Source organism: Schistocerca gregaria, chromosome 7 (assembly GCF_023897955.1).
Source record: "Schistocerca gregaria isolate iqSchGreg1 chromosome 7, iqSchGreg1.2, whole genome shotgun sequence".
NCBI lineage: Eukaryota > Metazoa > Arthropoda > Insecta > Orthoptera > Acrididae > Schistocerca > Schistocerca gregaria.
The window spans coordinates 148,670,489-148,692,295 of record NC_064926.1 but is presented as its reverse complement, the minus strand read 5'-3'; the positions used below and the strand labels follow the sequence as shown (position 1 = coordinate 148,692,295).

Genomic DNA, 21,807 nt, shown 5'->3' with positions numbered 1-21,807 from the left:
GGTCGACATCATTCACAAAGTGGCATGCCAGCCAAGCCTAGAGGAAGTACATTTTTTCCCAAAGGTAATATCTTTCACTTGGCACACTACTGGAACTTTTCTTGTGATTATTGTGCTTAGTTTAGACAAAGCAGCTCTGTGATATCTTTATATACAAATGAGTTAGGAAGTTTTATATTCTTCTGGTTCATTTGTGTGCTACAGAAAAACAGTGTTCAGGATTACCTGTGCACTGTGTTATTTTCCGTACACATCGTAACATCATTTTGAATAGTTGCAGCCTCAAAGCTCTGGTGAAATCACTATTATTCTCCCTTGGGGGCTAGTCTGAGAGCATCATAAGAGAACATCCAAGGAATCTGGAAGAAGCAAGAGCAAGCTGAAGCTCTAAGTTTGCCTATTACGTGTGCTCATGTTGTTCAGGAGGGAGAGTATCTACCAGAAAAGGCAAGTGTCGAGTTTAGAGTAACAGTACAAAATGCCATTTTAAATAATAAAACATACTATTTAACAACAACAAAATATTATTTCTCGGTAAGACGTTCATATGCTACAATTATGCATAGTGGCAGAATGAAGCAAATACTATTATTTAAAACCACAGATGTAAACAAAACAGGTTAAACAAAATAAAATAGCCACAAGCCACCCTCTACAATTTTAATCTCCACACTTCCCTCATTGCCAAATTAACTACTCCTTGGCACCTCAGGCCATATCCTGTCAACCTATCACTTCTTTTAGCCAAATTGTGTCACAAAGCTCTTTTCTTTACATTATTACTTCCTCTTCATTACTCGCCCAATCTGCTGTACCTCAGGACTTCAGCTTCAATGTAACATAGCCAAGGTTGATGGGCTGTTGCCAGCAGGTGTCAACCACCAGTGAATAACAACAATGGCTGGTGCCCACTAACAGTAAATACAAGGGGCATACAGTAAGTAATTCAACATGTCCTTTTCTGAAAGCAAATTGGTTTTATTCAGGATTCCAATACACCATATTATTCCCCACTCTTTCAGCTACAAAACTCTATTTTTCAACGTACGAGGGTGGTTTGAAAAGTACTCGGAATCTCCACGAGAGGTCAGTGCTAGTGCAACGAGTTGTTCACGTGATATTCATTGGACTGTTGCCAGTAAACAAGTACCATGTCAGTGCTCTTGGAAGAGAGCTGTGACATGACTCTGTTGTTGTTCCTGCATAGTAATTTGTGAAGAGATCCGAGCAGTGATTAAGTACTTTATAAAGAAAGGTATGAAAGCAAAGGACATTCATGCCACTTTCCAGAATACACTGGGGGACTCTGCTCTTTCATATTCAGCTGTTGCCAAGTGGACAAATGAATTTAAATTTGGTTGGGAGAGCTTAGATGATGATCTGCACTGTGGTCGGCCAAGATGTGTCACTACTCCAGAAATCATTGCAAAAGTGCACAAAATGGTCATGGAGGATCGCCAACTGAAATTGCTCACGCTTGCCAGATGTCATCTGAAACTGTATATCACATTTTAATTGAAGAATTAGACATGAAAAAATTATCTGCAAGATGGGTGCCACGACTCTTGACGCTGGATCAAAAACATGTGCCGTGGCCATGGCAAAATTACACGAACTAAGTTATGAATTGTTGACACACCCACCTTATTCACCTGATATGGCTCTGTCAGACTTCCATCTCTTCCCAAAACTGAAAATTTTTCTTGGTGGACGAAGATTGAATTCAAACAAATTAATAGCTGGAGTTGACAACTATTTTGCAGGCTGGAGTTGACAACTATTTTGCAGACATGGAGTTGACAACTATTTTGCAGGCATGGTGGAAACTCACTTTCGAGATGGGATCAAGGCACTGGAACATCGTTGGACCAAGTGCAATAATCTACAAGGAGACTAAATTAAAAAATAAAGTGTCAATGATGTAAGTACTTTTTTTTCTATTTCATTCTGAGAACTTTTCAAACCACCCTCATAATCTCTGTTCAATACAACGGCCTTACGCCACCTTATTATGAGGGCCAGTATGCCCACATGGTACCACTCTGCTGGTCGACATCGGAGCCAGCATCTTGCTGCATCAATAATATCCCCATCATCCACATACGGCATCCTTCATTGGACCAGGCAGACGGAAAAAGAAAGGTGCGAGATCTGGGCTGTAGGATGGACAATAAAGAATAGTCCAATGAAGTTCTGTGACATCTAGTTGGGTGTGTAGGCTTGGCGAGGCCTTGTGTTGTTGTGGAAAAAGAGAAATTTGTCTGCATTTTTGTGGCGCCCAACACATTGAAATTATTTCTTCTATTTCCTGAGGGTAACACAATACACTTCCATGATTGTTGCACGATAAGGAAGGCATCGGAGAGAATAACCCCTTCAGTGTCCTAGAAGACCACTGCCATGATTTTATCAGCTGTTTTCCGCCAAAAGAAACTCAATGATGACTCTCTGTGTTCAGGGCCAACACATATTAGAACTTCATGAAACTATAGGAGTTCAAGAAGGAATATTCCACGATGTCCCTCAAAAAACTATGCATTTCTTTCAATCAAAATTAGCCAAAGAAAAAATATTATATTACTTATTGAATCCCCTCGTACTATCACCGATCTGCGCCCACCACATCCACTGCTATGTCAGGGGTCATAGCCCTCCAGCACAACAACAGTCCACCATGAGTGGCCTGCACTGCAAGTCGCAGGGGCTATGATGATGAACACCACCACTGCAGTCCTGAGGGCACCCCTCACTGGCACGAGAGAGATCACCTGTTTGAAAATAGATCTCACTGGTTCCTGGTGCCTCAACAGTATTTAGGGCAGACAGCAGCCATGGCTAGTCAGTTCTCCATAGATGAACTATCTAGGCTTTACACCAGCTGCTGCCATGATCCCTCAACGAGAAGCTCTTCTGCAAACTTGCCACGACCTGTCATCCAATGCCAGTGTACATGCCTGGGATCTTCATCTCTGACACTATGTGGAGCCGCCAGCAATCGTCCTTGAGCTATGCTGGTGCAGACATCAGGGGCTTTGGTACTTTGCATTCTGGCCTGACTCAGCACTTGTGTAATTAGAGACTATCAGTTCCTTGCGAACACGTACTTTCACTCTAGTAACTGTGATACAGTTTTCAGTAGCTGACGGTCTACAGGGTTTGTTTATCTCACCCACTTCGAAGACAGAATCTTTTGTGGACTACTTCTTGTGTTGTGTAATTACACTCCTAAGAAGGAGATTGAAGTTTTATATTCATTTCAACAAACTTGCTTTTCAGTGTCTACCTGTGCTTTAGTTTTCTAAGTTGTACCTGGAGTGAGTCATTCATTCACCAACAGTAAATAACGACACATTTACCAGCTGACATGGGAAAGGCTCCTTGCAAACTCATAGCGTTAGCATCACTGCCTGACGCCCCTACATCACCACCTGTGGCACTGCAGTTCCTAGGCTATTTTTCTACGCCTGTCATGTTCCCACCTGGATGCAGGACAAGTAACCTTCCACTGGATGAATATTTAAGTGGCTGTCCGGCACCTACCCAGTCAGATCCAGATGTAAAACAGTCTCAGATACACTCAACACTAGTATTTTCAGTGTGCTGCCAAACCATTTACAAGTATATAGCCAGTGTTGTCACCATGAACTCTGTCACTAAATGACAGTAAACTTTCAGTTGTCTCTCTGTGAGGAACTTCCCTGTTGGACTTAGTCTAATTGATAAATTTTCTAGTTGACAGAGTCAATCAGTGACTAATTAAATATTCATTCACATTTGAGTGAACAATTAAACTTTGTTTCCTCTTTTGAATAGTAATGATTTAATCCCTCAAATGAATCAATTTTAGTTGTGTGGACTTGCATATGTACTAACCACTGAATTGTTATTAACTGTGTGAGCAATGTTTTTAATGTTTTGCTGCCTGAAAATATCAGGCAATGCATATTGTTCTGCTTTGATCAACACAGGATGCACCCATCTAACTTTCAGAATTGTTCTGTAGCACTGCATTTCAAAAGCTCCTATTTTATTCTCGTCCATACTACTTACCATTCGTGTGAAATTCACATACAGGCTACACTCCAGACAATTTTTTTTTTCATAAAATACTTCATGACACTTAAATTAATACTCGGTGTTAACACATATCTCTGTTTCAGACAAGGTTGTCTTGGTACTGGAGGCATACATTTTATATCCTCCATACTTCTGCCATCAGACAATTATTTTGATAGCCAAAAAGCAAACCTCATCTCTACTTTTAGTATCTCACTTCCTAACCTAATTCTCTCAGTTTAGCCTGATTTAATCTGACTCCATGCCATCATTCTTTATTCATTTTCGCTCATGTTCATCTTATAAATTCTTTTCATGGTAGCATGGACCACATAACTAGGGTAAACACCTGTGGTTTTCTTTAGTGTGCGCTACGACAGGTATTGTACAAGTGTCAGTGTGGGAACTTTTCAACATATGATATCTCGTAAACGACTCTCACTAGAATCTTGCAACAAACACCACTGACATTCTAATTTACCATACTTTTCGTTTGTTAATGTCAATAGGCATTGTTCCACTTAAAAAGTGTGTATTTACACAAAAAACATACTTTCTAAATATTATTACAATCTGTTAGTCAAAATATCCACGGGTGTACTGCCGGTCTACAGTGTCCAACGGGCACAATATTTCAGCGATCATACATGTCGCCACCATCAGGTGAACTGACGGACTGAGTTCCTGTGAACGTGCCGGCAAGGAGATCAGTACGCTATGGCTACTCAGAGGCAACTGGGAGCTCAGTCCGTCAGTTGACCTTATGATGGCGATATGTATGGTCGCCGAAATATTGTCCCCGTTGGACACTGTAGACCAGCAGTACACCAGTGGATATTTTGATTATCAAATACGCTGGGAGAAACTCAAGAATCACATTACAATCTGTTGATTGGGTAACAGTACGTGCCCCTGACTACCAATCGATTCTGTGAAAACTGCACATCAGTAGCAGTTTCCACTTCCACGATATTTGCAGTGTATGTTTGAGGTGATTCACGCTGTTATTAGAATGTAGATTACAGTACTCTTACCCACTTTGTATGGTTGAACTATAGTGCTAACCATTTGCATGTCCAAGCTTGTGCTACACTTCATGCAAATTTACATTTATTTCATGCCCCCTTCATGGTGTTGCAGGTTTAATGGCCAACAGTATAGTTACTTTTGACTTTTCCATGCCATCATCCCCCCCCCCCCTTCCCCCGCTGCCCTCCAACATGCACAAATGCACTGCTTCGCAAAATAACTTTGCGCCTATGCACATCCACAAGAAAGTGTTGAATGTTAGGCAGGTCCATCTCTATGTTCGGAAAGGGCAGCCTCTTCAGCTGAGTGTCGCCTGTTGACCTGTGCTCTTCAAGCAGTCTTGTTGCCAACTCTTTATTGCATAGCATGACACCACAGTCTTCACGAATCAATGGTGCAGGAAAATTTCTTCATAATCAGCCATGTGGTGGTGATGTGCAAAGCCATCAATTTTATGTCAGACAAGTCAAACAAGGAATGAAAAATCTCATTAAAAACTGTACCTGAGAGACCTGCAGGCACTGCTAGTTATTCAAATCATACAATAAAGGGAATAAAGAAGGATGGGGAAAACTACTGTAAATATGTACTTCCCAGTGCCATACTGTTTCATTAAAGATGCGGAACGACAGACAGTTGCTCATATTGTATCAATATATCCCACACGTGCCTACAAGAGTCCTTCAGAAAACTTCTCTACAGTGACAATTGGGATGATACCGGTAAACTATATAAAATGCCTTCAGATTGAGCTGTATCTGGAGAGTTGTGTTGAAATGTTGATATCTAGTTGTTTAATTATCTTTGTATATGTGCAGCTGTTCTTGTGATTCAGACACTCTTACTGTTGGGCACACAATAAATAAATGAAATAAATATATTTTGCTAATATTTCCAGACAGATTGTCGGGAGACTGACAAATAATGACCACATGACACATGTTCTTTATTTTGCATTGCCAGTATCGCAGTAAGCGACACTGTCTACTCCTTTTTTGATATGCCTAGTCTAGTGACAATCTACTAACTTTGAACATCTGTCCCCAATGAAGCGCTGTCTTAGGCATGATGAATTGCTTGCTGCATGTCCATCCCAGTCATGCTCTTAATCTGCACTATTCACAATATGCTGTGCATCCTCTAGTCTTCAGCCATCGACTTTTCCCTCATTGTTCTTTGCATTGCCTCTTGTCTTCTGGCAATGTGATAAAATGGCTCTGAGCACTATGGGACTTAACTTCTGAGGTCATCGGTCCCCTAGAACTTTGAACTACTTAAACCTAACCAACCTGAGGACATCACACACATCCATGCCCGAGGCAGGATTCGAACCTGCGACCGTAGCGGTCGCGTGGTTCCAGACTGTAGGGCCCAGAACCGCTCGCGGCCTCTCCGGCCGGCAATGTGATAAAATATTTCAACTGATTCTGACTGGCATGTGTCGGCAGTCTTGTTCTGATGCCGAGATGCCTGAGGATAGATTCGTTCGTTCGTTTTGGTGCCCATGGTATTCGAAGTAACCTTCTACAGCACATTTCCGGAGCCTCAATCGTGCGACTATCTGCTGGCACCATCGTCCAAGTCTGCTGCACAGGTTACGATAGGGAAAATTAAAGTTAGTACGAGAGACAGCTTTGTCTCGACAGTGATTGAGGTGTCCTTCCAGATACGAGTAAATTTTGCTGTAGAATTTCTCGCAATCGAAAAATGTGCCTATGGATCTCAGGCTCGAAATTTCCAGTATCAGTAACAAGATCCTAAATACTCAAAGCGACTGGCGAACTTGTAGCCAGCAATATTTGTAATGTCAAGTCTATTGTCATTTCTGCAACTTACAAACAACACTTTGGTCTTTGTACTATAAATTTCAAGGTCATATTCTCTGCTTCGTTTGGCCAACTTCCACATTACAGTTTCCAGCTGACGCTCGTCTGTTGCAGTTATCAACAGTGTTAGCTGCCAACATGAGATTGTTAATTTTCCTGCCGCCTACACCAGTCTTCAAGAACATCCATTACACTATGCTCACTGTATGCACTGAAGAATAGTGGAGAGAAAATGTGCCCTTGTCTCATGCCGGCATTAGTAGAAAAGATGTTTAAGAAGGCGTTATTACTGTCACAGTGTTCGAAAAGTACAGTTGCTGGATCTGGTACACCAGGTGTCTCGGCGTACCCGTCTCGAAGAGGACAATCCATAGCTTTGACCATTTCACATTGTCGAAAGCTGTTTTATAATCCACGAAGGACATCTACAGGGTGAGTCGCGTAAGACGTAACACCCCCTTTATTCCGGGGGCGATTGCACGTATCGTCATGCGGTTTCCGGTGAATCATAGCGGACTACGGGGCACATACGTTGGTATATGCACAATAGTCACAACGTTTATATTGTCCGAGACATTGAGCCGAGTATATGTTTTTTAAATGGGACGCTATACTTTTTTTACCGTCATTCGAACGCTTTGGAAAAGATGCGTAAGTGATGTAACGCATGTTGCTATTGTGATTCAAAATTTTTGCTTAAAAGAGGGCGGGTGAGGATTTACCTACGAAGCGTAGGCCGTGCATGCTGCATAGAGCACGACAACTCGGCCTGCGGGTCGCGCAAGGCGTGTTTACAGTCTGCAGCCGCTTCCGGCCGCCTCGACCTTGAATCGTACATTTGCCAGCGTCTTTTAAGTGAAGTTTGAATCTCAATAAGCAACATGCATTACATTACTGTACGCGGCTTTTGCAGAGCGTTCGAATGATGGTCAAAAAAGTATAGCGTCCCATTTAAAAAACATGTACTTGCCTCATTATCTCGGTCAATATAAACGTTGTGATTATTGTGCATGTACCAAAGTACGTGCCCCATAGCCGGCTATGTTTCGCACAACCCCGTTTGTCGATACGTGCAATCGCCCCCGGAATAATGGGGGTGTTACGTCTTACGCGACTCACCCCGTATATTTGTCGAATTGTTGCTCGTATAATCATAACATGTTAACGTTAACATTAGTAGACTCGCTATTTGTAGCTTACAAGTTATCCAAAATATGCATTTGTGCGCATCACGCTCGTGCCGAACTGCCCTTCCGCTATCGCACACTGACCATTCACATCTGCTATCCCCTCCCCTGCCGCGTTTCCTGCGCAGGTGCTGGCCAAGTTACTTTGTGCGCGCTAGTCTGGCCGGTATTACACTATCAAATTTCTTTTTCAAAGATTTGATCAAAGATATTTGACAAAGATCTTTGACGTAGCGCTAGAAGGGGTATTACGCCGCCGTCATATTTTTCGTCAAAGTTCAAGATGTCTGACAACAAGAACTTGTTATTAACCGCAGCATTTGCATGTACCACAATTGCACGGTGTGCATATGCGGAAGAGAAGCGGGGGAAAAAAGGAAACATAACTGGGTGAAGCCGTGGGTTTTACGACGACACGAAAAAAGCATTCAACAAAACTTGTTACGTGAGCTTATAGTGAAGGACGTCAATCGTACATCAATTACTTAAGAATGGATAAGTATACATTTCTGTATGTGCTCAATAAAGTGTGTCCTCATATCACAAAGCGCAATATTCACTTAAGAACTGCTACATCTGCAGAAGACAGGCTCACTGCAACACTCCGATACCTTGCTACAGGAGAGGGTTAGGTTAGGTTTGGTCAGGTCAGTTCTCCAATCTTCGTAATCTATTTTTGTGTTCAGCGTGCCTCACGTTGTAAAGTGCCTCATCAGCTTCTTACATCTCTATTAATTTTGTAGTTGTCAGCACACACCAATTGTATTTACTCGAAATGTTTATAAAAACACTACAGACGACAGAATGCAGCGATGCTAGCGCTCCATTTGGTAACATGTCCCATTGCAGTAAACAGAAGACAAGCGACTTCTTTGATCAAATCTACAGTGAGGCCCTAGATTTCATTAAATATTGGACGACATTTGACAAAGTTCCCTATTACACCATCAAATATCTTTGACAAAGATATTTGACAAAAAAATTTGATAGTGTAATACCGGCCTAAGGAAGAGCGGGAGAGAGACAGTAGCAGACCCCACCTGTCGCGGCGTTCCGCCGTCTCGATGAGGTCTGGCTTGGCGCGCAGGGACGCCGTCAGATCGAGAGAGCGCCGGCCCATCACAGTGTTGGCGTTGTCGTTGAATGAGTTGTTGTCCAACGCGCCGGCCAGCGCTGTGTTCTCTTCGTCCCTGAAACACCGAAGCAAGGCGCTCTCTACAACACGTACTACATCCCAAGAATGCGGAAAAAAACAGGTGCAGATACAGGGGGGGGGGGGGGGGTGATCCAAAAAGCTACTTAACGTTACCGAGGAAAGTTTCTTTTTTGTTGCATGAATCATCCTTGTCAACTACGGAAAAAATAGGTTTGCAGATAACACCAGAGAGTATCATCAAGAATCTATTAGTCCATGAGAAAAAAGAAGGTAGTAGATACGTCCCCAGGTGGATACCGTGTACCTTGACTTCCAAAACGCATTATATACAATTCAGCACTGCTACCTAATACAATACGTGCATACGGAATGTCAGACCAGCTTTGTGATTAGATTGAAGAGTCTTGGCTAACTGAACACAGTATGTCATTCTTAACGGATAAAAATCTTAATACACTACTGGCCATTAAAATTGCTACATCACGAAGATGACGTGCTACAGAGGCGAAATTTGACCGACAGGTAGGAGATGCTGTGATATACAAATGATTAGCTTTTCAGAGCATTCACACAAGGTCGGCGCCGGTGGCGACACCTACAACGTGCTGACAGGAACATTTCCAACCGATTTCTCATACACAAACAGCAATTGACCGGCGTTGCCTAGTGAAACGTTCTGGTGATGCCTCGTTTAAAGAGGTGAAATGCGTACCATCACGTTTCCGACTTTGATAAAGGTCGGATTGTAGCCTGTCGCGATTACGGTTTATCGTATTGCTGCTCGCGTTGGTCGAGATCCAATGACTGTTAGCAGAATATGGAATCGGTGGATTCAGGAGGGTAATACGGAACGCCGTACTGTTTCCCAACGGTCTTGTATCACTAGCAGTCGACATGACAGGCATCTTATCCGCACGGCTGTAACGGATCGTACAGCCACGTCTCGATCCCTGGGTCAACAGAGGGGGACGTTTTGCAAGACAACAACCATCTGCACGAACAGTTCGACGACGTTTGCAGCAGCATGGACTATCATCTAGGAGACCATGGCTGTGGTTACCCTTGACGCTGCATCACAAACAGGAGCGCCTGCAATGGTGTACTCAACGACGAACATGGGTGCACGAATGGCAAAACGTCACTTTTTCGGATGAATCCAGGTTCTGTTTACAGCATTATGATGGTCGCATCCGTGTTTGGCGACATCGCGGTGAACGCTCATTGAAAGCGTGTATTCGTCATCACCATACTGGCGTATCACCCGGCGTGATGGAATGGGGTGCCATTGGTTACACGTCTCGGTCACCTCTTGCTCGCATTGACGGCACTTTGGACAGTGGACGTTACATTTCAGATATGTTACGACCTGTGGCTGTACCCTTCATTCGATCCCTGCGAAGCCCTACATTTCAGCAGGATAACGCACGACCGCATGTTGCAGTTCCTGTACGGGCCTTTCTGGATACAGAAAATGTTCGACTGCTGTCCCGGCCAGCATATTCTCCAGATCTCTCACCAATTGGAAACGTCTGGTCAATGGTGGCCGAGCAACTGGTTCGTCACAATACGCCAGTCACCACTCTTTATGAACTGTGGTATCGTGTTGAAGCTGTCTGGGCAGCTGTACCTGTACACGCCATCCAAGTTCTGTTTGACTCAATGGCCAGGCGTATCAAGGCCGTTATTACGGCCAGAGATTGTTGTTCTAGGTACTGATTTCTCAGGATGTGTACACCCAAATTGCGTAAAAATGTAATCACATGTCAGTTCTAGTATAATATATTTGTCCAATGAAGACCTGTTTATCATCTGCATTTCTTCTTGGTGCAGCAATTTTAATGGCCTGTAGTGTATTTAGTCGGAGTCTCCATCGCGCTGTTCAGAGGGTGCTGTTGTATACAGAGAAGTCGCAATGCTAGATAATCCTTGCGAAATGCAGGGAGAAATGCAAAGGATAGATGCATGATGCGGGGATTGGCAGTTGACCTTCATGGTAAACAAATTTAAGTAATAGCGCATGCATATGCGGAAACATTCATTGTTATATGATTACGCAACTGCCGCATAAACACTGGAACCATTCATAGTTATTAAAAATCTGGAAGTAAGTTTAGGAAGCAGTTTTAAGTGGAACCACTACATAAAATTAATCGCAGGAAAAGCAGATGCCAGACTGAGATTCATTGGGAGAATCTACAGGAAGGCTATCCACGAAGGAGGTAGCTTACAAAACTCTTGTTTGATCGGTACTTGAATATTGTTCGCCGGCTGGGCTTGACAGAGGAGACAGAAAAAGAACCGAAGGAAAGCAACATGTTCGGTAACTGGTACGTTTACCAAGTGCGAAACAGTCGCCGAGATTCCCATCCAACTTTCGTGGTACCCAAAGTACCCTGCGCCACACACCATAAGGTGGCCTGCTGAGTGTACATGTGGATGTAGAGTGGGGAATTCATTGTCACAAAATACATTTGCCAGCTATGCCGAGATTCAGAATGCTCTCAAAGAAAGTATGATAAGGATGCACCAAACTTGTGCACCATTCAAGGGCTTGTATTAGTTGTAGAAGATGGAAACTGTGGCAGATCATTGAGAATGACATGCTGCGTTCTGTTATCTAGGAACTATTCAATCCAATCACACAATTCATCTGATAGTCCATATGCTCTTACATTGTTCGTTAAACGACTGTGGGGAAGTGTATCAAACGCTTTGCGAGCTGGGTTTGACACGATCGTCTTTTTCGAAACCCATGCTGAGTCCAACAGAGTAGATTTCTAGTCTCCAGAAAAGTCATTATACTGGAACATAATACGTGTTCAGTGGAATGCACGCTACAGGCTGTCTGGCTCAGCTCGGAGCTGTCCTTGAAGTAACCCATTTGTAACAGTTCGTTGTATGACTGTGGTGCCAACTGCTGCTCAAATTGCTGCTGCGGATGCAGTACGATGCGCCAGAGCCGTAAACCGAACACGACGGCCTCCCCTCTCGGCAGTGCCTCGTGTTCGTCCATAGCTCGTTCTTCTTACGACCATACATTCTCGTGACCACCACTGCCAGCAGTGAAATGAAATGACCGTACGGCATTGTTCGCCCACCGAAATTGCAAGTCCTTTTTAGCTGACGCCACTTCGGCGACTTGCGGTTCAATGATGATGAAATGATGACAAAAGACACACAACACCCAGTCATCTCGAGGCAGATAAAATCCCTGACCCCGCCGGGAATCGAACCCGGGACCCCGTGCACGGGAAGCGTGAACGCAACCGCAAGACCATTTTTTTCATCCTTTTTTTCCAGCAATCCAATTTTTTTAACCGCTTTTATTTTCTTTTTCTTTTTATTTATTTATTTATTTAATTATTTTTGTATGTTTTAGGATGGTCAGGGCAGCACTAGCAGTGGGGTCTCTTCACGGCATTGCCAGTGCGTCGAGGCCCAAACCCCTCCCACCCCTTTGTCATGTTCCCTGTTGGGTCATAGTACTAAGTGTGCACAAATCTTAACACAAATATTCCCATTCTCCGATGTAAGAAAGACAAAGAAACCTCTTCTCTGAGTAGAAACTGAACACTGATAAAAGAAAAGAAAAAAACTTAACAATTCTTCTCGAAGCACAAAAAAAAAGTTCCGGAAGCAAGGCAATAGTAAATAATTATAAGAAACCTAGTGACTTTTCATTTACTTCTGTTCGTTCTCGTTCAAGGTGTTGTAGTGGTTCCACATATTTAACCAACACCCATTCTTTCAAAAATGATCTTCAGCATGTTGCCGTAGTGCTTCTTGTGGTTGCGATACGTGCTGATTTTTGCATATTCACGCTTCATGTAAACGCGGAATTCTATCTCGTTGTCCGACCCAAGTGTGTGGATGACGACTTAACTGACATATTTTCCCAGTAACCAGCGAATGGCGTTGGTTTTTAATATATTCCGTAGAGGATCTGGTGAGAAAGGCGATTTGTTGCCTGATCCAATTCCAGTTATGCACATTGCCACCACAGGTGAATCTGTGGCTGAGTGTATCCACCAGATTGAATTTTCCACAAAGGTGTATCTGGTTTAAATCGATCCCATATAATCTCTCGTTGGTGCTGATGACATTATTAACTGTTTTGTACCATGCGGAAATAGCGTCTGTAGATATACCGGCAAGGTTGATGTTCCGTCATACAGCTTTCCAGTCACAATTTGGGAATTTCGTTTCAATTTTGTTTCTACCCTCATTTAACATCCTTCCAAGTATAATGTCGCGCGCTGTGATACGTGTGTTGCTTCTGATTTCGTCACTAAGATAACTTGCTTCGACGAAAAAGTTCCTCACACACTGCAGACGAGCATTAATCTTTCGCACATCAATCGGTGCTTGCAGGCTATGGGGTGTCACAGCCTCAAAGAGCTTTGCGGTTATGCATTGTGGAAGTTCTCTGAGTGTATGGAAAGTCCGTTTGAGGAACAGAGCAGAAGCTTCATTGCGAATATCCACCAAACCGAGGCCCCCGTTTCTGACATCCAGTATAACGGTAGTCGCACCAACCCTGAATGTGTCTCCTCGCCATAAGTAATTGGTAACAGTGGACATGATCCCTTTCGCTACTAGTTTAGGGATTGGAAATACCTGCGCAGTGAAATACGCTTTAGACAAAACGCAGGAGTTGATGAATCTGACTTTTTGCACCAGGTCCATAGTTCGATGGATGTTCTCCATTACAGCACCATGAACTTTCCTCCTAGTTTCCGTCCGGTTAAAAGCAGCCATCCTCATCGGACATGCCATTAAGGTTATTCCCAAAGTTTTTGTTTGTTGTCTTGTTTTGCCCATGTCAGTCGAAGGTGATCTAGGCCCAGTAGATTCAATATTTGACTTTTGTTTTCATTTTCTGTCGCTCCCGACACTAGACAATACCTTTGGATTTCTCTTTCCAGTGTAACTGTCTCCTCCTTATTCCTTATTACAACGCCCACGTCATCAGCATAAGCTCGTATGACAGTTTTCTCACCACTCAATGTTATGCCTGTTAATCTTGCGTGGACAGTGCGGAGGAAGGGCTCTAAAGATACGGAAAATAAAAACATACATAAGGGACTGCCCTGTGGAACCCCTCACCTTATCTGTATGGGTTTAGATGTTTGGCCATTGATTCCTATTTTCGCATTTATACCTGTTGCAATATTCCTTAGCATGTTCACAATCTGGGGGTGGAAAGCCATTCTTGACAGCGTCGCAAAGAGGTATCTGTGACTAACGCCGTCAAAAGCTTTGTTGAAATCTGTAAAGATTAACGCACATTTTATACTTGTCACTGAGGTAATTGCAATGACGTCTCTGTATGCAGATAGACTTTCGAATATCGTTCTGGTCGGAGAACAAGATTGATGATGACTCAATATTTTGTTGGAAAAGGCAGAGAGTCTTTTGTTGATAATACGCAAAATTATTTTGTAATCATAATTTAGTAGCGAAAGAGGCCGAAAATTGTTTAAGTTAGTTTTGCCTTTATTCTTAGGAATCAGTACTATTTTACTTTCCTTAAAATCTGCAGGGACCGGTTTTCCGTTCAGGACCTCATTTGCCATGGAAGTGATCTTGTCCCCAATTATAGACCAGTAGCGGGCATAAAACTCCACAGGGAGGCCATCAACTCCCGGAGATTTTTTGAGAGGTGAGTTACGCACTGCCTCATGCACTTCATCTTTAGTAATCGGTGACAGAATGTCAGCGTTGTCTGTTCCCGACAACGGTGGACCTAAAATAGTGAGAAAGTTCTCGAGAGCTGCATCTTCCACTGTGGTAGGGGCATATAAAGTTTCATAGTGGCTGTGGACTTCGTCCAGTATTTGTTTCTGGCATGTGAGCTTCGTACCAGCATGCATCTGGACTTCATCCATTAAAGTTTGACGTCTGTTTTTAGCATGCCGCACCAAGTGATACAGAGAAGCTGTTTCATCGGCTACGACTGATGTGGCTTTTGATTTAATTTTAAGTCCCTCCATCTGTTGCCGTTTAATGCTTAATAACTTGGCTTTTATTTTTTTGATATCATTCAGACGAATTACGTCATCATGGGCCTGTTGATATAAGTCTCTTAAAACTTTATAATAAAACTCCATTGTATTCCTCAACTCCGTGTGCCTCGCTGCACTAAACTGCATGACAACTTTCCGCAGCCTTGGTTTAGCCCTCCTATTCCACCAGTCAATGACTGTTGGGTGCTTGTCTGCTGTGCGGAGGCACATAGATCACGCTACTCTTATTTACTGTTCCAGTTCTTCGTCAGTGAAAACAGAGATATTTAAATTTCATTGGCCTCTGAATCGACGGGTTGGCTGTACACTTAAATTAAAGCAAGTTAAAAGTGTACTGTGATCGCTAAAATACACGGGAATAGTTTCAACGTTTAATAAATAATTTTGCAAATTTGGTGACACGTAAATTCTATCTAGTCTGCTGCGGAAGTGGCTGGTTATATAAGTGAACCCGACTGACGTCGAGTGCTTAAGTTCCCACACTCCTTAAGGTGTAGATCACTTACTAACTTTTTTAACTGTGGCGAGTAGTTGAAGTTGGGTTGTTGATCTTTCTGATTCAAAACACAGTTAAAATCTCCACCTAGTATAAGAGAACACGGATTTTTCCTCAATAAATAAATCAGTTCATCTTGAAAAACTTCGCACGATCCAATTTGTGGGAATTTCCTGATGGAGCGTAAAGGTTGAGCACTGTCACATTGAAAATTTTTATGCCTATGGCTCTTCCTGATTCTAGTCGTTCGATTTCAGTCACCGGAATGCCTTCCCTTATAAGAATGGCTGTACCGATATTGGCTTCCGTGGAAACATTAACAATTTCAAAGAAGTCTGGGATCCGAAATTCCGTTATCGCAACTTCTTGTAGCAATGCAACATCTGTCCCGGACTGGTACAAGAATTCTTTTAGTGCTGCCAATTTCAAGGGCGACTGTATTTTATCAATGTTAATAGTAGTAATGCTATATGCTTGCATCACAGACATACCAGAAGAAGCTATTTGGGATTAGGATCGGTATGATTATAGCAGAAACGTGCTCCCTACAAGGCACGATCTTTACAAGCTGTGTGCCCATTACATGTACTAACTTCCTAGAAAAACTTGCACTGCGTTTAAACAAAAAGCTTGGGAAGAAAAGTATCCTGAAATACTGACAATGCATGGCTATGAGTCACTGTGGCCCTTCTCTTTCTCCTCGTCAGTGTGGGCCCTGATGACTTCATACACTCCTGGAAATGGAAAAAAGAACACATTGACACCGGTGTGTCAGACCCACCATACTTGCTCCGGACACTGCGAGAGGGCTGTACAAGCAATGATCACACGCGCGGCACAGCGGACACACCAGGAACCGCGGTGTTGGCCGTCGAATGGCGCTAGCTGCGCAGCATTTGTGCACCGCCGCCGTCAGTGTCAGCCAGTTTGCCGTGGCATACGGAGCTCCATCGCAGTCTTTAACACTGGTAGCATGCCGCGACAGCGTGGACGTGAACCGTATGTGCAGTTGACGGACTTTGAGCGAGGGCGTATAGTGGGCATGCGGAAGGCCGGGTGGACGTTCCACCGAATTGCTCAACACGTGGGGCGTGAGGTCTCCACAGTACATCGATGTTGTCGCCAGTGGTCGGCGGAAGGTGCACGTGCCCGTCGACCTGGGACCTGACCGCAGCGACGCACGGATGCACGCCAAGACCGTAGGATCCTACGCAGTGCCGTAGGGGACCGCACCGCCACTTCCCAGCAAATTAGGGACACTGTTGCTCCTGGGGTATCGGCGAGGACCATTCGCAACCGTCTCCATGAAGCTGGGCTACGGTCCCGCACACCGTTAGGCCGTCTTCCGCTCACGCCCCAACATCGTGCAGCCCGCCTCCAGTGGCGTGAATGGAGGGACGAATGGAGACGTGTCGTCTTCAGCGATGAGAGTCGCTTCTGCCTTGGTGCCAATGATGGTCGTATGCGTGTTTGGCGCCGTGCAGGTGAGCGCCACAATCAGGACTGCATACGACCGAGGCACACAGGGCCAACACCTGGCATCATGGTGTGGGTAGCGATCTCCTACACTGGCCGTACACCTCTGGTGATCGTCGAGGGGACACAGAATAGTGCACGGTACATCCAAACCGTCATCGAACCCATCGTTCTACCATTCCTAGACCGGCAAGGGAACTTGCTGTTCCAACAGGACAATGCACGTCCGCATGTATCCCGTGCCACCCAACGTGCTCTAGAAGGTGTAAGTCAACTACCTTGGCCAGCAAGATCTCCGGATCTGTCCCCCATTGAGCATGTTTGGGACTGGATGAAGCGTCGTCTCACGCGGTCTGCACGTCCAGCACGAACGCTGGTCCAACTGAGGCGCCAGGTGGAAATGGCATGGCAAGTCGTTCCAAAGGACTACATCCAGCATCTCTACGATCGTCTCCATGGGAGAATAGCAGCCTGCATTGCTGCGAAAGGTGGATATACACTGTACTAGTGCCGACATTGTGCATGCTGTGTTGCCTGTGTCTATGTGCCTGTGGTTCTGTCAGTGTGATCATGTGATGTATCTGACCCCAGGAATGTGTCAATAAAGATTCCCCTTCCTGGGACAATGAATTCACGGTGTTCTTATTTCAATTTCCAGGAGTGTATTTGATATTCTTTTTCTTGATGTCTTTCTTCTCTGGTGTGGCTTTCGCTTGATGACGCGTGACAGCAAGACCCGGTGTCGGTCGCTGCCGCAGGCGGTGGTTGTATGGGGCAACGGCCGTGGCTTGCGAGTCGTCAATATGTGGGTCCGGCGTGGTGTCTGTTGTGTTGTCTTGCTGGCGAGGCGGTGATGCTAGTTTGTTCCCTCCTTCGGCGCGGCGTTGCGCTTCGGAGCCAGCAGGTTGTTTACTTGGTACTTCCTCGTACTGTTCACTGTATGGGCTGTGCACTTGATGCGGTTATTTCAGCCGTGACCTCAGGCTCAGGGTCACATTTCCGTGAAAGGTCACTAACAGTTGCGTCACTATCTGTTCGTGGCGGTATAAACCCTTGTGCGGAAGTGGGAGCCATATCGACCTGCATTCCATCTCCTTTTTCCACTTCCAACGGATCTTCAGGACTGGTCTTCGGCCTCCTGGCAACGGGTGTTTCACACGAACAGTCCTCGTCAACATTTTTTTTCAGTGTCCTCTAGAGGACGCTTTTTAGTGGGAATCTCACTGTCACGGGACGGAATTTCAGCAGTTAATGCAGGTTTTAAAGGCGGAAAGTCATTAACATTTAGTGCAACATTTTCAGAGGTAGTAACAGGATCCACGACAGCCGCCGGCTCTGTTGTATTACTAGCTGGCAACAAATCGTTGAGTGTCAATTTCCGGCGTTGCGTAAGGTTATTTGTTAGCACAAAAGCACGGCGAGGGCAGTCCTGACGGACGTGACCAGACTCGTTACATACATGACATGTAGGGGTTTGCCCCGAGCTAATAACATGCGCCTTGTGCCCGTCAACAAAGATGTGGGAGGGAATGTTTGCCTTCACTTCCATCTCCACGGAGCGAATGCCGTTGAAGCACTGCAGCTTGAAATGCGAAGCCCACCTTTCGTTGACTACTTGCCTGACGATCTCATACTTTGAAAGGACATCTTTCATTTTCGAGTTGTCTACTTCGATGGGAATATTCAAAACCCTAACATTCCTAATTACAGACTCGGAATTCCGGAGTTTGACAGTACTTTTAGTACCATCACGGTGTATAAATTCCGTTTCATAACCAAATTTTGCCAGAAAGCGGTCTACACTCACGGAATCGTTAAACTTTACAAAAATACAGTATTCATCAGCGTCTAGCTGTATGGTATGAACAGATTCAGAATGAAGGCCAATCACCTCGGTAATCCAGTCGTGTATTTCAAGTGCAGAGGGCCGTACTCGACGGGTGTACTTGTCGAAGGTGAAAATCACGGTGTTTTTTCTCATGGAGTTTGCCATGGTGTTCTGCAGCGAAGAAATCTCGGACAACGCCGAAATCCCAACGGCACTACGTAGAAAGACGACACGAACGAAGACCAAATGCTCAATTGATAACGCGTAATTCACGTGCAAAACGTCAATAAACGATCACGAAACACTGGTGTAAACTTGAGGAGCGTGCGACCGCTGCGACACCTAAAGCCAGACTGAGCTACGGACTGCCAGCATGATGTACAGTGGCTACATTACTGCCAAGTCTTTCTACAATATCGCAGAAGGAACACCCAGCTTCTCGTAGCCCTATTATCTCAAAGGTAACTGACGCTCACGACCGTTATAGCGCGTATTTAAAACAAACCTGATTTGCACCCTCATAGTGGCGTTACTAGCGGCACTCCTATGCTACTGGCGCTAGATTTGAATAGCCGTCAACACGACTACTTTCGTTTACGTCAAACACCCCTTATTGGTGTTGCGATTTTTTTTCCCTCAGTGTAATTCGATGTGTCTGTCTTACATGGCCCAACACGTCTGCCTCCTGATGTGCTCTGCAACTATGCGACGCCACGTATTTTTAATCGAAACTTGGAAAGGTGCTCGGTCCACTGATATGTGTCATTTTTCTGTATGCTCTGTAGTTTCCGCGCAGGCGTTTTCTGAAGCTCCAGAGCTGCTTTGGAATAACCACGTACTTGTACAAGGCTAAGGCGTCGTCTTTATTGACAGTGGCATCGACGAGACATCATACTCTTTTAACATTCAATAACGTATAACAGAGTCGGCTTCGTTGTACTCGAAAATCCGACGTACCCAGTAATACCTGCATTTCACCTCTGTCCTTGACACGAACTTGATATAAACCCACTAACTTCAAAGTATAAGTTTAGTAACGATGCTATTTGGAGCTCTTGCTGTGGAAAATACTATAACTGTCTATCTCAGACAAGCACGGAAGAACGATCAAAGGGTTAGTCTCTCTACATATTTCGTGTTCTGAGCTTTGTCCCTTTCAAACGGTTCTAGCGCCACTCGCACATTTGTGCGAGTCGAACCAGCGTGGAATATACTGTTCCGTACACCACAAGGCGACCTCATTTCGTTTCGGATACTGTGGTGTACGTGTGTGTGTGTGTGTGTGTGTGTGTGTGTGTGTGTGTGTGTGTGTGTGTCTGTGTGTATTAAAAATGAACACAACAAAAGGCGCTCAGCTCTTTTTTTCTCTTCATTAATTGGCCTTATGCCCTGAGGGAGCCCCGAAATATTTCTCAGTGCTTACATTTCTTTGATTAAGTAACTCACCACAGCGCAGTTGTAATTTGAAAGGCAGCTGTGTTACATAAAGCCCCTTTCGAAGACTCTCCGTTATCCGTACGTGGTGCTGTAAGGCTTCTTTGAAAACGTGTTTTAACTGCGCAACACCTTTTTGCGCGGAGATGAATGTGCGAAAATGCGATCTGTGCGCATCTGCTGAAGTCTAAACGTTTCCACACTCCGATGCTATACGAAAACTGGAACGCGTAGAAGTTGCGGCAAAATTGTCAGGAAAAAAATATTGTTACTAACTAATGACAGTAGTTACGGAGGGTGGATAAAAATGGAAACGAGGTTAGCGTTAAAGGTCCCATCGACATCTAGGTCACTATAGAGGACCATGGCAGTGGTCGAGTTTCGCCGAGGCTAAAGGGAAAGAATGTTTTCGTCGCGCTGCTTTATCGGCTTATCTCTCCACAAATGAAGCTGTCTTCCCGCGTATTTCAGGAGGAGCTGAAAATAAATAACTATACGAACGCACAAAATAAACAGCACCAGGTTATATTCCTAGCTACGGTGTCAAAACAATGGGTATTTCGGTTGCGTCCATCAGGCGCTCCTCAGAGATAGCTATATTGGTCAGACTGTGCGTCCCCTGATCCTTTGAGGCGTTACTCAAAAGAGCGGATTTAAAAGCGATTTATTTTTACAGCGACGGTGAAGCAGACTGCAGCTGCTCACAAAACGACTGCTGACCTTTACCCTTACATTCTGGGGAAGGCGCGCCGGTCCTAACAGTTGCGCACCTCTCGCTTTGTGAGCCTTCTGTAGCCGAGTTTATAAGAAGAAAGCAGCAGACACGAGCGCCTCATTAACATAGCGCACACTAAATTCTTAGCACCTCGCTAACAATGAGAGCGCGCTCTAGCAGTCCCGAGCGGGGCGTGCGATTTTTATGTGCTCTAAAAGTCCGTCGCTGTCTAGTGCGTTTTGCACTACTGGAAGACGTGACGCACGAACACCTGATTTGAATGGGGCACTGACAGACGACGGTAGAGGGAATGAAGCTGTAGACACTCGGGATCGACCCAACTATTCATTACGAATAGTTACAGCTCCATCCCTGTAACGAGGTCCAGAAACCTATTAACTATTTAATTGGTTTCACATAAATCTTAAAGTACATCAAACCCAGCGAAGTAGCATTACTTTAGCACTTAGGTGAGAATTGATAAACTTATTGTCGGATGTCTACGTTCCAGTTGTTTTCTCGAGGAATAGTCGTTTTGAATCACAATGTTTGACCATAAATATGACACAGTACAACGT

The 21,807-nt window shown here is 44.4% G+C and overlaps 1 protein-coding gene across 1 annotated transcript in view; it reads right to left on the bottom strand.

Annotated features, from left to right (window-relative positions):
- LOC126281320 (protein Fe65 homolog) overlaps positions 1 to 21,807 on the bottom strand; it is an 821,707-nt gene that overhangs the window by 52,479 nt on the left and 747,421 nt on the right. The window contains exon 4 of the mRNA XM_049980168.1: positions 9,139 to 9,288. Coding sequence (XP_049836125.1) covers positions 9,139 to 9,288 — 150 coding nt within the window. The remainder of the gene's footprint in view (positions 1 to 9,138; positions 9,289 to 21,807) is intronic.